Below are 16808 nucleotides of genomic sequence, written 5' to 3'. Positions count from 1 at the left end.
TGCCTGAAAGCTCACCCCAACTTCTTCTGCTGCATCCCCAATAAATCTCTCACACTTCTAATCCCATGTTGGTGTCTGCTTCTAGAAGGAATCGAACTCATGTTATGACCACTGCAGTGAGTTTTGAAACAAGTGGTTAATGTCTGAAATGCAATATGAGAATTCATATCAACTAAAGTTCCAACTTCCCTGGGTGCAACTACATTAGTAGAAAGTGCATCCTCTGTCTGTCAGCAGCCCTGGAAAGCTTCTCCACAGACCAAACTGGGTCCAGTGACACCTGCGTGGCTCCAGTCCTACTAGACAGGGAGGGCTGGCGGGAGTTTCTCATCCCCTTGGCTCTGTGTAAATAACATCTTGCTGCAGCCACTGGCCAAACAGCCTCCCCTGACCTCACAGAAGTGCTGTAAAGGAGGTAGCAGCCCAACTGATACAGAAGGAAAGGCGGCTTCAAGGGGCAAGGTTGGCCCAAGGTCACAGAGCCAGGAATTCAATCTAGGTCTCCTTCAGGCAGACCCCAGTGGTCACAATGGGGGCCTTGGCTTCTCTTCTACCATCATATTTCCTATCTTCCAACCTTCTGGCCTCTCCCCAATTCCTTGCACACGCACACACTGCCTCCTGGCACTTACCTCCGGCAAGAGCCAGGGGTCGTTCTGGAACAACAGCTGGGAGAGCTCACTGTAGCTGAGGTGGTCGACGCCATGAGTTTTAAGCACACTCAGGTTGTGATCACTTGTCAAGGTGTGACCGTTCTTACAGTTCTTCCTGCAAAGCAGAGCAAAGCTGGTGTCACGTGTGAACTGTGTCTCCCCAAAATTCTTACGTTGAAGTCCTAACGCCCAGTACCTTAGAAGTGATTGTATTTGGAAACAAGAGTTATTAAAGTGATTACGTTACAATGAAGTCACACCAACCCAGTGTGACTGGTGTCCTTATAAGAAGAGGGGATTAGGACACAGATGCTACAAAAGGAAGACAATGTGAGAACACAGGGAGAAGATGGCCATCTATAAACCAAGGAGAGAGGCCTCAGAAGAAACCAACCCTTGATGTCTCTAACTTCTAGCCTCTAGAATTTTGAGAACATAAATTTCTGGTTGGTTAAGCCACCCAGCCTGTGGTAACTTGTCATGGCAGCCCGAGTAAACTAATACAGCTGGTAAAATCAGTCTGTAAGATAATTTTTCGGGCCGGCCCAGTGGCTCAGGTGGTTAGAGCGCGGTGCTCCTAACGCTGAGGGTTCGATTCCCACATGCGCCAGTGAGCTGCGCCCTCTACAGCTAAGACTGTGAACAACAGCTCTCCCTGGAGCTGGGCTGCCGTGGGCTGCCCTGTGCTGCCATGAGCGGCCAGTGGCCAGCAGCTGAGGCCGGCAGCCGGCGAGAGCCGCTGTGAGCACCGACCGGTGACCGGCAACCCCGTTCCTCAGCCGGGGGGAGCGCAAGGCTCCTCATACCAGCATGGGCCAGGGAGCTGTGTCCTACACAACTAGACTGAGAAACAACGGCTGGGGGTGAGGAGGGGCAGAAGAAAGGGGGGAAAATACGTAATTTTTCAAGAACAGGTCCTGACGTTGTTTCAAAGCATCAGAGAAAAACCTGCATGGCTATGCAACAATAAAACATAATGCTTATTTACAGAGGAAGAGACAGTAACGTGAGTTCTGGAGCCCAGGATAGCACCTCTCGGCAGGTTTCTGATGAGAATGGCAGGGCTGTTTCCCAAAGAACAGTCACAATGTACCAATCACTGTACACTTCAACACTGGCTGAATAAATGAATGCTGACCCCTTATGGTCATAAGTGTTTACAAACACACACACCCAGAGGCCCAGCCCTTTTTTTCCTGCTCCCTGACTCCACTGTTTCTACCAACAAGCCCCTGTTAAACACTCACTGTGAGCCAAGCACTGGCACCAGGCACTGGCACTATGCCTCAGTGACGCAAAGAGTACAAACGATCACCTGTGTCAACATGACCTGGAAGAGTCGGGCAAATAGCATTTGCTTGACTCAGACACATGCTTATAAGCATCTCAAAAGAAAACTGAACCTCTAATCGATTCCCCCAAACCTGCACCTTCCACAGGCTCCCCGATCACCGGCCTAAACCCTTGGAGTCATCTTGACTCCTGTCTCTCTCTCTCTCTCTCTCTCATCTAGAATGCAGTGGGAAGTGCAAGGTCAGCTGTGCTCTGAATGTATCAGTGCAGAGGAGGGACACCTGAGGCTGATGAAAGTCGAGAAGCAAACGAGAGGGCCTGAGCCAAGTACTTAAGGTTGAAGAGGACCCAGGCAAGGAGAGAAGGACAAACGTGTTAGGCAGAGGGGCTAATATCGGTACTGCCAGAGCCAAATCTATCTAATCATGGTAATAATGATGATGACCACTAAAACTTGTTGAGCATTTATCACGAACAAGGATTGCCCAACATTTTGTGAGTTAATTCATTCAGTCCTCAACAAGCCTCTGAGGTAGGTGATATTATTATCTCCATTTTGCAGGTGATGGAACTGAGGCTTGAGTTATATAAAGCAACTTGCCCAAGACCACCCAGCTAGCAAGGAGCAGAGGCAGGTTGGAAGGAGGCAGGCTTGTCTTTGGGGCTGTGCTCTTGACCGTGGTGCTTACTGCCCCCTATGCACAGAACGGAAGTCAGGGACTGGGGACCCTCCCCAGATGTAACCAATGAGCAAAAGCAGCAGAGAGGATCTATTTCTGCAACAGCTGACCTGAGGTTCAGGAAGACAAGAAAAGCATACGAAATACAGCCGATCACACACACTCTCCCCCTGTACGTGACCCAGAAACAGTTGGAGAAGGAAGGTTCAAGAAACTGTCTTGTGTGAACGAACATCAAAAAAAAGGTGAGGAATGAATAAAACTCAGAATCATCCAGGCCAGTAAATACCAGAAGTCCAGATTTCCAAGACAAGGAAAATCTGACCCCAAATTGTGGGAACTACCCTAAGAATAGGGCTGCCATCTTTACTTGACTAAGTACAGACATTAAGACGCACCCGTTATCCGCATCATTAGGGCCATCCACGCACCATTTACTGTGCCTGCCTTCCTCTCCAGCTGCTGCTCCTGATTCTCCCGAGGAGCCCCTTTTCCCCGGGCCCTGAAGGCCCAGTTTTCCCAGGGTTCCAGCTTCAGGCCACATCTCAGATCTGACCCACTCCTGGAGCCCCAGCCTTATGCTGCCCAGTAATTTCCAAACCAGTCAATCGGAGCCCTGGCCGTCCTCTCAAGCTTCATACCCCTGGGGAAACTTCACAACAAAATCCTCTCCTGCTCTCTCAGCAACAATCCGAGAAAAGTAAGTCACCTCTCAGGCCACAGTAAACTGAGTCATCACCTCTCTCATATCCTGTCACCACACTCTCGCCCACTCGCCATTTCTCCCAAATTTCTCACGTATACACCCCTTCTTCTTAAAGCCTTATCTGGGCACTGGAATATTCTAAGGTAAGTATTTCTGGGCAGCTGCCTCCCAGGGACTCCATTTCCCAGCCCTCACCCCCTGCCCCCATGTAGGCGGGGTCACCAGACACCTTGCGGGGCAGAGAATGCGGGTGGAAGAATGTCCACCACTTCCAGACCTGCCCCGTAACAACTGTCCAACCTGAACTGCGCATCTTCTCCACCTGCTTCCTGGAACCAGATCCCCGGAGTGGCTTTAAGAGCCGAGGGTTGAAGAGGGCAGAGTCGAGCTCAGCAGGCCTAGGTCTCCGAACGACTGCCGGAATCAAAGCCTCTACCCCACACGTGACTACTGGACCTGACACGAGCGAGAAATGTCTACTGTTAAGCCAAACAAACGGGAAGAAAAGGAACTCATGTTGTTAGAGAACTGGACTAATGTCCAAACAGGTCCCCATCACATCCTCCTGTAAACCCGCATCCACACCACGACCTGACCTGTAGCTTCCAGAAATGCAGACCTGGCGGCTGCTCTCTCCTGCCATTTAATGCCCCCTATGACCTTCAGGGTGAGGTCCAAACTCGAACCCAACCCTAGTCCAGCCATTGCACAAATCTCACTGGGCACCTGCTGTGTGCAGAGGGAGACCACCCGCCAGGGCTGACAGGTGGCCCTGCCCGCACAACTTCCCTTCTCCTGAGGGGAGGGGAATGTGATGGGCGCTGTGAAAAGACTCAACAGGACAATGTGATGGAGAGGAAGACAGGGCTCAAAAGGAAAGTGGTGTGTAAGGCGAGGCCCGAAGGATTCATGGGGCAAACCAGGAAAGGCATTCCATTCCAGGAGGAGCAAAGGCCACCAGATGAGCCAAGGCTGGAAATGTTCCAGAAACCAAAGGGCACCCAGGAGGGGTATGGCTGGAGGGCAGCCGAAACCAGTCCCCCAGGAACCTTGCCGGCGAGAAAGCCGTGGGTGGCGTGGCCCTCAAAGCTCTGGACACCGGGCGTCGTGGGGCGCTGGGAGGCCAGACGCAGCCCCTCTCCTGCAGAACGATCCCCTCCCCGCCTCATAGGAGACCACTCACCCCACCCCCACCCCGTACCTCCACACCCCGAGTGTCCCCGCGGGTACCGCACCCTAAGTTACACTCAGACGGCAGATGCCTCGAGGGCAGGGTTCCACCGAGTCCCTTACACAGTACCAAGTATTCAGTAGGCGCTCAATAAATGTTCCAGGAGGAGAATTAAAGGGGACGGCCACTCAACTGCCTCCTCAATCGCTAAGAAGAGCCGCGCACGGGCCGGGAGCGGAGGCCCCCCGGTCCTCCTCCCGCCCGACGCTCCCTCACCGCCGCCCGCCGTCGGGCCGGCGCCGCGCCTTACCCGGCCCTCGCGAAATGGCAGGCGCCGTAGACCATGAACTTGCAGAGGTGCAGCTGCGAGCAGAGCCCCACGCAGGTGGCCTTGGTGCCCTGGTGGTCGCGGCAGAGGCGCAGGTCCGAGACGGCCAGCGCCACCCGTCTGGCCGCCGCCGCGCCGCCCTCGGCCGCCCGCGACGCCACCATGAAGTGCGGGTGCACCCGCAGCAGGCGCTCCAGGGCGTCCGCGCCGACGGGCTCCCGCAAGCGGCGCCGCAGCTCCTCCACCTCCAAGGCGCCCCCGGCCGCGCACAGCACCTGGGTTACCTCGCGGACGGCGGAGACCTGGGCCATGGCCGCGGCGGCGGGGACGGGAGCGCGCTGCCCGTCGGATCGCCGGCTGGCCTGGCGGCTCCCGCGGGAAGGAGACGGCAGCGGGAAACGAAACTGAAAGCTGACGCTGGTCGGGGAGAAACAGAATCTGTGCTGCCTCGCCACGCCCACGGCCCCGCAGCTGAGCGGCTCCCGGCGCCTTCCGGCCGCGGGGCCCGCAGCGGAGGCGCCCGGCCAGCCCGCGGAGAACATGGCTCGGTCGGGAGGCTGCAGGGGCTCCGCCGGCTTCACCGGGTCCCTCGAAGCGCTTGGGAGAAAAATCCCTGCCTTTGGGGCAGTGCTTTGCGCCTCTCGAAGCGCTTCACCTCGAAGATGGAGGGGCGACACCCGGGAGCTCGCGCAGCTGCCTCACTTGAGGCCCGAGCGCCTGGCAATGGCGCTCCCGCAAAATCGCGAGCCTTTGCACGCGGCGCGTTTGCGGAGGAGGCTGGGACGCCCCCTGGGACGCCCCCTGGCCCTGGGACGCCCCCTGGGTCCCGGCGAAACGGAGCCGACGCCAACCCGTGCTTCGTAGACGGCTCACGTAAACGCGGACGACGACCCTGGGGAGCACCCCAGGTGAAAAGTATCACCCCGACCTGCGACACGGGCTGAAATGCTCCTCTCTCGTCAGTGCTGGCAGCGAAGCCCTCATTTTAAACGTAAGAGAGGAGCTATATACAATATGTCCGTTTAAAAAACCGATTCGTGTCCCCGCACCCCTGCTGAATTAAGGAGTGAATATTGAAAGACCATTTGGAAGTTAGGGACACGATCTTGAGTTGTGGATGGAAATGTGAATTGTTAGAGACTTGGGGGACAGTCATCACGGAATAGCTATTAGAATTTCGGTGTGCGTGACCTTTGACCCAGGAATCTTTCGGGAATCTTCTAGATGTAAAAGGAACAGTACGTAAATTAGGTGGGGGTGGTAGGTACTGGGAACAACGGGTTGATTGTTGTCCAGACTAAGCTTGAACAACCTACGTTATCGACGGAGAGACATGTCCATGATGTGCCGTTAAGTGAAAAAGCCTTGTACAAATGGCGAAGTCAATGGCAAAAAGAGAATCCTATTTGTGTGTGAATGTGGCAGGATATTTTTGAATGAGCTTGGAGAAGGCTAAGGAAGGCCACACACTGTGCTGTTTGCATTCACACTGGTTGTAGGGAGTAGGCAGTAGGAGGTACTAGGAAAGTGGAAAAAGGAAGATAAGGGGCGGAAAGATTGTGAAAAAAATATTTACAGTATTAAAATGAACATAAAATTCTATTTATAATATTACTACAAAAATATAAAAATCTGCTCAGTGTGTGGATGAAAGCTAGATAGACAAATGGGAATGAATGCGGGGCAGTTTTTCTCTCAGATTTTAATTGGTGTTTTGTTTTTTCAGTTTGTGTGGAAAAATTCATTTTTCATTAAATATTTAATTATAATTATGGTTTTAATATTGTTTTGCAATAAAATAATATTTTTTAAAGAAAGTAAGGGTGATGTCAGTGAAAATACTGGAGTAAATACTGGAAAAACTCAGAAAGGTTGCCCTTCCCTACAAGCAATGGAAAAAACTCCAAAAATAGTCAGAATCAATGTTTTCAGAATTCTGGAAATTAACGAAAGTCTTGCAGCAATTCATTTAGCATTTAGTCAAGAAAAACAGCTGAATCTAAGTAAGCACATCAAGCTTTGTAGCATTCTAACTTAACCCTAATCCTATCTTCTTCCCAGCTCCATGGCAGCCTTGAAAACTAACAGCCCACATTCCCCGAACCTGTACCCAGACCGAGCAGAACAGAGCTGGACCTCTTTCAAAGCCTCAGTCCCAAGTAAGTCATTATCTGACCGGTCCAGTGGTGCCCTGGAACACTTCCTGAAAAGGCTGGTATTTATTGCACATTGCTGGGAAGGAACTAGCCCAATCCTAATGGCTTCTCCCCATGGGTTGTTGTAACATCATGCTGAGGCAATGGATAACATTTGGGACAAACAATAAACCAACCAAAAAGCTTAAAAGGAAAAGCTGCAGAATGAGATGTCCACTGGGGCTTTGAAAAGCTCCAACTTATTTCCAGGAATCTAGAAGGCCACATGTATGCCTCACACTGGATTCTCATGAGTCGCTGTGAACACTGAATTAGCCAATACCAAATCATCGCTCCTAGGGGAAGTACACTGCCTGCGAGCCTCTGGTCACGTTTTTGGCAATTTGGATTAGCACACAACTTTGTTTTGTGTGTGTTTCTGCTTAAAGACACTTTAATATATTTTGTTGATTCATGAACATCGAACTCACAGCCCACATCACTATAACTCATGCCAGAACGAAGCTTACCTAACACACATATTTTCTCCATAAGGCACGACACAGCCTGCTTGCACTTCAGAATTCTAGACAGCCCTTCAGCACTTATGCCTGGGGGTCCTTTTAAACAGTGAAATCACCAACAAAAAGCACCAAAATGTGAAAAACATGGCACTAAATAGACCACAGAAAGGACACTTGTTTATAAGAGCTGAAACAGAAGGCAGAATGCCGCCTCACTTTGTGTGTGCCCGTGGAAGTACCTCACATAGTGATTGGTTAATTTTAGTGCAAGGATAAATTTGCAAATACAGAATCTGTGAATAGGAGGATCGACTGTAAATACTCAGAATTTGTCCCTCCCCTGGGCTATCAGACCCCGGTACCATCATCCAGTCATCCATCCAGCATGGGGTAAGGCTTGTGGGGGAGCAGGCACAGGGGCAGGAAGAAAGCCCTAGACCCTCTGGTGCTCTGCTCCTGCACCTGGGTAGCAAAACGTGCAGATGGGAGCAGAGACGGGAAAAGGGATCCGAAGGTATCTGGGCAGAGCAGACAGTGTCCACGGCACGCTCTGTGGCTCAGGTCATGGGAACATCACTGATGGGCAGAGATAATTCCTACAGAGGGAAGAGAAAGTCTGCACTGCTGACTCAGCTCGATACCAGGCATGGGACCCATGTGACCGCAGACCAGCCGGTGGTGCTATCGTAATGACGAGCACAGTGCTTTTTCCTTGGCTATAACCCCTGCTCTGACAGAAGGGACCCTGTCTTGTTCCCACTGACCTCCACAGAGCCTAGCTAGTACCTGATACTCAGTGAATACAGAGGGTGTGAAAAAAATGTATATACATTTTAAGAAAGGAAAACTGTTAAAATTGTAATACTCAACATACACCAATAACAAAAGACGAATACGAGTCACGTTTGACTTCTGCAATGACAAGAGGTGCTCAAAGTGGTTACCATCAGCGTCCAGACACTTCTCATGACAGCAAACTACTGCTTGAGCAACACTGACCACAGTGTCCCTTTGTATACATTTTTTTGACACACCCAGTATTTGAGGAAGGAAGAAAGCAAATATCACCACAATGCCAACACCAGAATACATAAATAAAACTGTATTTATCTCTGGGGATTTGCTCTGGACATGGGTAGGGCTAGAAGCCCTGCCCCCAAACTTCATCTGACTGAAGGTAAAGGGGTCGTTTCAAGGGTTCTGAGCAGGCCAGCGACTCTGGAAGGAACACATTTCTTACGCACTTAGTCACCACTATGGTGGTCAGGAGAGTCTAAGCAGACAATGTGGTAGTAAGAAAAATGTTTCTTCTTTTTTAAAACGTAGATTTATAAACTTAGTCTGTTATTGTTTGTATATGTATGACTTGCTCCAGTAGTGTTATAGATTGAATTGTGTTCCCCTCAAAGTTCATATGTTGAAGTCATAACCCCCAGTACTTCACAATGTTAACTGTATTTGGAGACAGAGACTTTTAAGAGAGAAATTAAAATGAAGTCATTAGGATGGGCCCGAATTCAGTATGACTGGTATCTTTATAAGGAGGGAAAATGTGGACATAGACATGTACTGAGGGAAAATGATGTGAAGACGTGGGGAGAAGTTGGCCACCTGCAAGTCCAGGAGACAGGCCTGGAATGGATCACTCCTTTATGGCCCTCAGATAGAATCCACCCTGCTAACCCCAACTTTTAGCCTCAAAAACGATGAGAAATCGGTTGTGAAAGCCACCTAGTCTGCGGTGCCTTGTTACAGCAGCCCTAGCAAACTAATACAAGTAGTTAGCCCTTAAACCGAAGAGAATAGGCACGCCTTCACCTCCCATTGGCAAAAAAAAAAAACCCTCAGGAGGGACTAAGTCCTCCCCAGCCTCACAGATTGGCCGAAGTCCACCTTCCTGTCCTCCCCCGCCCAATACTGTAATTGACTGACATTCTTATTCTTGACTGTTACTCTTAACTCAGACTTTGGGAGAATCACTGCTGGTGGTTATTGCAGACTATTGAAGACTGTGCCCTGGGGTGAAATCACTCTTTCTTGGTAGAAGAGGCTGGTTTTCTCAAGAGGTGGGTGTTGAAATTTCCAAGAGTAGACGAATTGTGCTGGATCGTTTCCATTTGCCCCCCCAGGTCCACTCTCCACCCGCCTCCACCCTGCTCTGTGTTCCCAAAGGCTGGCCTCTATGGATGGGGTCAAGGGGGATTCCTGGCTGTTCAGCTCCCAGCAGTACCCACCCGTGAGAGGGCCTGGCAAGAGATCGAGGGTGAGGCCAGGGTACTCACCCATCTGCCTGTCCCCCCGGGTGGTTGGCTGTCTCCTTGTGCCCGAGGGCACCACTCCTGTGGGAAGCCCTCTCCACACAGCTCTTCCTCTGCATTCTAGTGATTTCTCCCTTCCCTGATCTCGCGGGGGTGGGAATGGCTCCTTCTCTGTTGCTAGCCCCAGGATGCCGCCATCCCTTGTTGCTTTCCCTACCCCCTGCACACTCATTTATTAATAGTCCTTTAAGCTCTTCCCAATTATGCAGGTTGAGGGTACCATTATTACCATCTTCTGGAGGACCCCCAACAAATAACAGACTGAAGAAAGTGGGAAAAGAGGGTCTTAAAATAGAAACAAGGACAGGAAATGGGGTGTTTCTGAAAATGGTTCATTTTTCCCTTGGGCTGTGAGAGATAATCATATTTAATGGACAAATTTCAAGTTTTAATTTCTACTGTGCAAACCCTCTTGTAACTCCTGTCAGTATGCTTAGCTCTACGTGTGGGAAGTGCTGTTAAGGCCAGTGTGGCCCTTCCCATCTTGCCCCTCCCTCTGCTGAGGCCAGCGTGGGCTGGCAGAACCATTTCTAGAGCACAGTGGTGTCCTAGAGGTCTCGGCAGAGCCGAGACCTGAAGTGTTCCGTGAACCATGAGGCAACAGGCAGTAGCTGCCACGGGGCAAGACTTAGCAGATGTGAGACGGGTGCGTTTACTCCAGGACAGCCACAGCCCAGCGAAGCTCCAAGGGAAGGAGGCCATACAGTGACAAGTATCTAAAGTAGCGTATCCTCAGGCAGTACCCACTATGTGCTTAGCACTCTGCAAAGACGTGGAAGGTCCAGAAATAATGGTTCCTTTGTTCTCTGTTCTCGGGGTTATTCTGAAGTAATTAAGAAGAGAGCAATGGACTTGAAAATGAGAGAATATAAAGTTACTATTACATTTATTTTGCACATTGCTACATGCTTTACAACTCATCTATTTTTCGTAACAAGCATATGAAGTAGAAGCTGCCATTACACCCATTTAGAGCTGAAAAAACTGAGACTTAACTGAGAGGGATTCAGTAACTTGTCCAAGGTCACCCAGACATTAGGGGGCTTAGTTTTCGTGGCCTCCAAAGTCCCGGCTTTAGGACTTTAAAGAATAAAGAAATTATAAAGTGATGACAGCTTCACCCTTCCTCCCCTCTCTGGCTGGATCACCTTGGATCATGAGGTGAAAGCCATATGCCAAAGATGGCAGGCCAGCAGGACAGAATGGATCTGAGCCCCTGACAAGTTTGTGAAGTAGTCGCCAGTCCTGGAATGCCTGCTATCTTGTTTAAGCCATTAGTGTTTGGGGTTTTCTTTCCCTTACAGTTGACTCTACCTCCGACTGATACACCACGTTAAGGATTTTGGTCTTGACCCTAAGAGCTCCTAAAGAGAGACTGTGGTGGGTGGTGGCCATCAAAAGATGGACTAAAGGCACGTTAGGACACATTGACAGGCCTTTGTGAATCACTGGCTGGGGTGGGGAGAGGGATGGTTTGAGAAGAGCACCCAGGAATCCGGCTTGGCCACTGAAGGTTGTGGAGGCACATTTGGGACAGAACGTGGGCATCTGGGATCTGATAGAGAAGTGTTCAGTGTCCGCCAGCAGCACACACTGATCTGGAGCCGAGGAGCCAAGCGTGGCGCTCATGTTCGGCTCACCCTGCTCTTGGCCCACTTCCTCTTCCTGGCTGGGAACCTTGGCAGCCCAAAGGCTCACGTCCTCGCCCGTGCCCAGGCCAGCTGTGTGCTGTGTCTTCCAAGGTGAGCCCTGCGGAAACCCTGAGCAATTCCTTCTCTGAACATCACACTGCCCAGGAATTAGAGCAGAGCAACAGCACCCGTGATGGGTCCCGCTTCAAAGCTCTGAAAATACCACTCTGTGGAATCAAGTAGCTCTCAGGAAGCACTTTTTTTCCCCTTTATGTAGAAAACAGTATTTTCATAATTAGATACCACCCGTTTTGTAGTTTTACACATTAACAATGACTGTTCTGTATTTCCAAAGCAAGCACACCTATATACACTCAAGTTTACAAAGCAGTTACAACAAAATTTTAGGTTTTAGGTTCAAAGTGAGCTATATAATCAGTTTATCTTATTAAAGAAAAACCCATACTACCTTTTTAAAGAAACTTCAAACATCTATCCTTTATAACACCCTACTGATGAGTTTCTACAGATCTTAATAGGTGACAGAAATGGAATTCTCAAAATGGATAGAGTTCTTTTCCCATTGTTCTGCTTTTCTCTTTTACCCAATCTCTGGAGAGAGAGAAACTCGACTTTTCTTTCTCCTTCCTTATCTGGGCTGATCCATTTACCAGAGCTGAAGGGCAGAAAATGATGGCAGAAGAGGCTTCAGTGTGGGAAGGGCAATGGCGGAGCAGAGAGGGCGGCAGCTGTGCTGTCCCACAGGACCCACGTTCAGTGGGAGTGCACTAGGCATGGCATCTTCTCACAGCCTAGCTCTGTGACTCTGGGAATTCATGTGGTAGTGTAACAGTATCACATGTCCCTCCTTTACGACCCATTCTTCACTAGAAAGTGGGATCCTAGAAAATAAAGAATATTCTTTCATGTGTGCCCAGCCCCTGGGAAAGGACAGACTCAAAGTTTAGTTGCATGGCAGAAAACTTCTGTAAGAAAATATATTTCCAATCCAAAATGGAAATATGCTTACAAAAAATTTTAGAATACAAATCATTTCTAAAGACCATCTATTTCTTTTTAATAATTGAAAGTGTGTAACAAAATAATTTGAGAAAAGTAATTCAGAAGAAATGACATGGCCTTCAGAATTAGGCTTTTGATTAAAATCTCAGTTCTACTCATTAGCACTGTGAACCTGGCCATGTTATTTACTGGCCTCTGTTTCATCTGCAGGGTGGGAAGAATACCATCTACCTCGCTGGCTCATTGTGAGGAAGAATTGAAAATCTGCCCTGTACACAGAATGTACTCCACTGGAATAAAACAAAGATAATGAGGGAGTCTATTCAAAAGCCTGTCTGCAACAGAGCACCTGATTCTTCCCACTCTAAATTGAGGGGTGGGTAACACCCCATATCCCAGTGATAATCTCAGTCTTATTGCTTGGTGGACACATGAAAATCAGATTAAAAGTCTAAGGAACGCAGTCCTGGTAATTCCTAGCAAAGGTTTAACATCCTACAGGTTCACAGATAGTATGTGGATTTTTACAAAAGAACAGATTTGTTTAGATTTAGTTTTCAATTAGCTGGAAGAAAGCACACCAGTAAGAAAGAGGAGGTGTGAGCATGCTTTGGGTACCACCTGCAGCAGGTGAGGTGCATTTAAATGCATGCACTCTGGACTACCTACTCTGTCAGGTATTAGTACAGCAAGAGCAGAGGCCTTTGGTCCTTCTGTCGCTTTGGTTTCCACAAATCTGCACTTGGGCTCCTTCTCCTCCTCCCACTTCCTGCCCCTCCCCAGGCTCCTCCTCTGCCTGCGGTGCTGCACAAGGTGCTCCTTCCTCCTTGGTCTGGGCTCCTCCCTCAAGGCAAGGCCTCTCCACATTCAGTTCCTCCCTGGCCTGGCTCTCAGACCCCTCAAAAGCACTATGTCCAAAACAGAACTCATGTTCCTCACTAGACTTGCACTTCCACTCCCACCTTCCCTAGGCAGGCAGGTGACAGCCTCGTTTTCCTGGGCCTTTCACATCCACCACCCACCCGCTCCTGACAGGAGCAGTGTCATGTTCACTCCTGTAGCTTCAGTGCTAGAGCAGCACCCAGTATACTGCACGTGCTCAATACAAGTCGGGTGCCCAGGCTGGGGACAACAAATGTTCGTAAATGTCCATCAGTAGCACCCACAGCCATGGCCACACAGCCTCATCTTGCCAGTTATCCTTTCGTGTACTTCCCTCTCTGTCAGCAATTGCTTCCCCAGCAATACATCTAATAAAACAATATGACACATTACTTTTCATATTTAAATCTTCAGAAATAGTAACGAGCCTAAGTTTGATACAGTTTTTCACAAAATAATTCTCCCATGATTCAATAAGCAGAAAAAGGGAACAGAAAGTCAGAATAGGATATAGAATTCAAATTTTTCTTTCAAAGACATTTTATACAACTTTCAACATTTAAACTTTCAAACAAAATGAGCCAAAAATACACTGAGCGCTAAAAAAATCAAAACAGAAGTAATACAATTTTAATTTCAGTATTTCAAAATACAGAAATTGGAAAGTAAGAATACCAAATACAACTTTAAACAAGTCACTTGTCCTCCCCTCTAATAACCAACATAAGCTATTTAAAGACTTACAAATTTAAAACAGAAACAAAATAAATACTGTACACTTTCCCTGCCTGCAGGCAAAAGATGGGAAATACTGTTATGAATCGGAAAAAAAAAATGCTCTTAAAGCTTCAGCACCCCACTTCCCAGCCACACCCCACTCCATAGTCACACAGTGTGCTTCTGCTTCAAAGAACACGTGTGCACACACGCTGACTGCCTATACAGACAAGACACTACTCCGCAGACACCCCAAACAAGAAAGGGTAACAGTCACCTTGGACCATGGGCATAAAAATCAGTTAAGGAAAGTCAGTCAGGCTAGCAAAACCTTACTACAAAACTAGTAAATACCATAGCCAACAACTGTCCCCTTTTCAAATTTCACAGATTTGAAACCCCTAAAATCAATACTACCCCACCCCATCACCTCCCTCTAACCCCGCTTCCCCCCCCAAAAAAAAAAACCTGCTGAAGCACTGGCAAAGTTAGACATTTCACAGTAAATGTGAAAATTCATATATAATCTCTTCAAATGAACCTTTTCACCCTCTTTCCACAGCATCAAACTGTTATGGCTTAATTTATATTAAAAGTAGAAAAGCGTTTTCGGAAAGAAATATCATCTGCAAAGATGCAAATGCATTTCCTGATCAGTGCTATTTTATACCTAACAACTGCATGACTTGCTTTTGCAGTCAGAAGCTGTTTGGGGAAAAATTGAGGTTATAGCTTTTGATTTAGTCTAACCATAAATGTAAGGCCCTTAGTTTGGTTTAGGTTTCTTTTGCAAGATAAAACAACCTGGGGGTTCACTTAATAAGTTACACCTCAGGTCCCTGACTATAATGTGGAAGTTATATGTATGCTTTGTAAAAATAAAAGGTTACTTATGAATCAGAGGGAAGAAATGATTCTAGGCAAGGAATTAACTCATTATATAATTCACTTAATGCTGGTAACTGTTACCAACCAAAATCCACCACAGAAATATGAGTATGTCTGGGTTTATTCCTGCAAAATATTATATATATTCCAGCACTTATGATCATTGTTTTGGTGAAAAGTCTTGGGGGAAAATAGCTGACATTTTGAAAAGGAAATGGCCAAAATAAAACTGGGCGGAGGCAAGGTTTAACTTCATGATTAAGTTCCACTTAGGACTGCTTTCTGAAACAAGGAAAAGTAAATTCAGAATGTCACAGGTCTTGCATAGGTAAACTATTTGGAGGTCAAGGGCTACGTGGTAGCCAGGGTTTATTAGTGAAATAGTGCAGAGCAGATAAACTTGTTGGAAGAATCACTGAATACAGTTTCCAAAAGGTTTTAACATAAAATGTAATGTTGTACTTGTTAAGACAAAGCTTTAGGACACTAGAGAGGGCACCAAAGTTAAGAGGGAGACTCTGAGGGGTAGAATGCAGGTAAATGAGTATTATTTTCCCCTACCCATTAAAGAGGGAAAAAATACTATAAAATAATAAAACCACAGTCAATCATGATAAGCTACTTGCTTTGGAAATAGGCATTTGCTTTTTAAGAATGTTAATTTTAAAAAAGGATTTAAGGGATAGCAGATATCTGACTTATGGCATGATGTTCACTGAAAAACAAATGAAAATAAGGGCAGGGATTTTAGTAAGGCTACAGTATTAAAATTACCTTAGTCCAACAGCAATGCAGTGAGTATATTACTTCTTCCCGTTTCTTTCCGCCTGGCTTCTAGTAAGCATATCAACACCATCCACCACAGGACAGCAGAAGCTACATAGCATCACAGAACAGGGGCTGGTGGTAGGACGCATGTGGTCGGGCAAGGTCTAAGATCCGTTGTGACCCCAGGCGAATCACTGCCCTATCTGGGTTTCATTTGTCTCCTTTACTCATCGGTGACACTTTTTTCCTAAGCTAAAGATCTGAGGCTCAACCTCCTCAAGATTGCTTAAAAAGGTCTGGGGCATCCAAAAATGACTGGTGATTTTAGCTTCTCTTTTTGAAGGGAGCAATTAGCTTAATGTTTAATGAAGAAACTGAATTTCTGATAACTTTTCAGAGTAACATTATTAAGCTCTCGTCTCAATGTGTAATTGTAAAATGCTGACACACTGCAATAGTTCCTTCTGGCAGTAGTTACTGGGCTGTATGCTTACGCATGAACTCTGTAGTGAGTAAGTAGTCTTGTCACTACAGAGAGCGTCTCTTGAAAAAAGCAGAAAGAATCTTCATTTTTGACGATGTCCCACCCCGTCTCCTTTCCTACACTACAACAGTGGTTTCAACCCCGCAAATCGTTCTTAGCCAGCACTGAGCTGCCCGTTGATTCCCATCTTTGGAACCACCTTCTTTTACCCCCTACTTCTATGGGTTGTTGCTGCCATCATTTTAATTCCATGACCATCTAGTGCCTGAAGAGTACGCAGACCCCAGGAGCAGTACCATCCTAATTCCTCTTTGAGAAAAATCTACAACTATTTCCATTACTTTAAATCACCTTAATGATTACTTGAGGATAAACATTACTTACTTGAAGATAAACATTCTCACTCTTATCCATAAACTATTCCACTTTTCCTTTCACTTCAAGCACTGATTCTGACTTTAATTCAGCACCTTTTTAGAGATTCTTCAGATTTTTTAGGTAGTATGCCATGGGCATATATTGGACATAAAACAAATTTTATAAGTAATAGCAGTTTTCATTTAAAAATGCATATAAATGTGTATTCATTATCAATTGTAATTTAAAT

At 47.4% G+C, this 16808-nt stretch overlaps 1 protein-coding gene across 1 annotated transcript in view; it reads right to left on the bottom strand.

The window, feature by feature from the left end:
- PARP12 (poly(ADP-ribose) polymerase family member 12) overlaps window positions 1-5250 on the bottom strand; it is a 34970-nt gene extending 29720 nt beyond the window's left edge. Inside the window, exons 1-2 of the mRNA XM_033099182.1 lie at window positions 4814-5250; window positions 633-768 (exon numbers count right to left, since the gene is read on the bottom strand). Coding sequence (XP_032955073.1) covers window positions 633-768; window positions 4814-5142 — 465 coding nt within the window. The 5' untranslated portion in view covers window positions 5143-5250. The remainder of the gene's footprint in view (window positions 1-632; window positions 769-4813) is intronic.
- Window positions 5251-16808: the final 11558 nt, after the last annotated feature.

This window comes from Rhinolophus ferrumequinum, chromosome 26, assembly GCF_004115265.2.
Source record: "Rhinolophus ferrumequinum isolate MPI-CBG mRhiFer1 chromosome 26, mRhiFer1_v1.p, whole genome shotgun sequence".
Lineage (NCBI taxonomy): Eukaryota > Metazoa > Chordata > Mammalia > Chiroptera > Rhinolophidae > Rhinolophus > Rhinolophus ferrumequinum.
The sequence above is the reverse complement of the archived record's forward strand: the minus strand, read 5'-3'. Positions and strand labels throughout refer to the sequence as shown.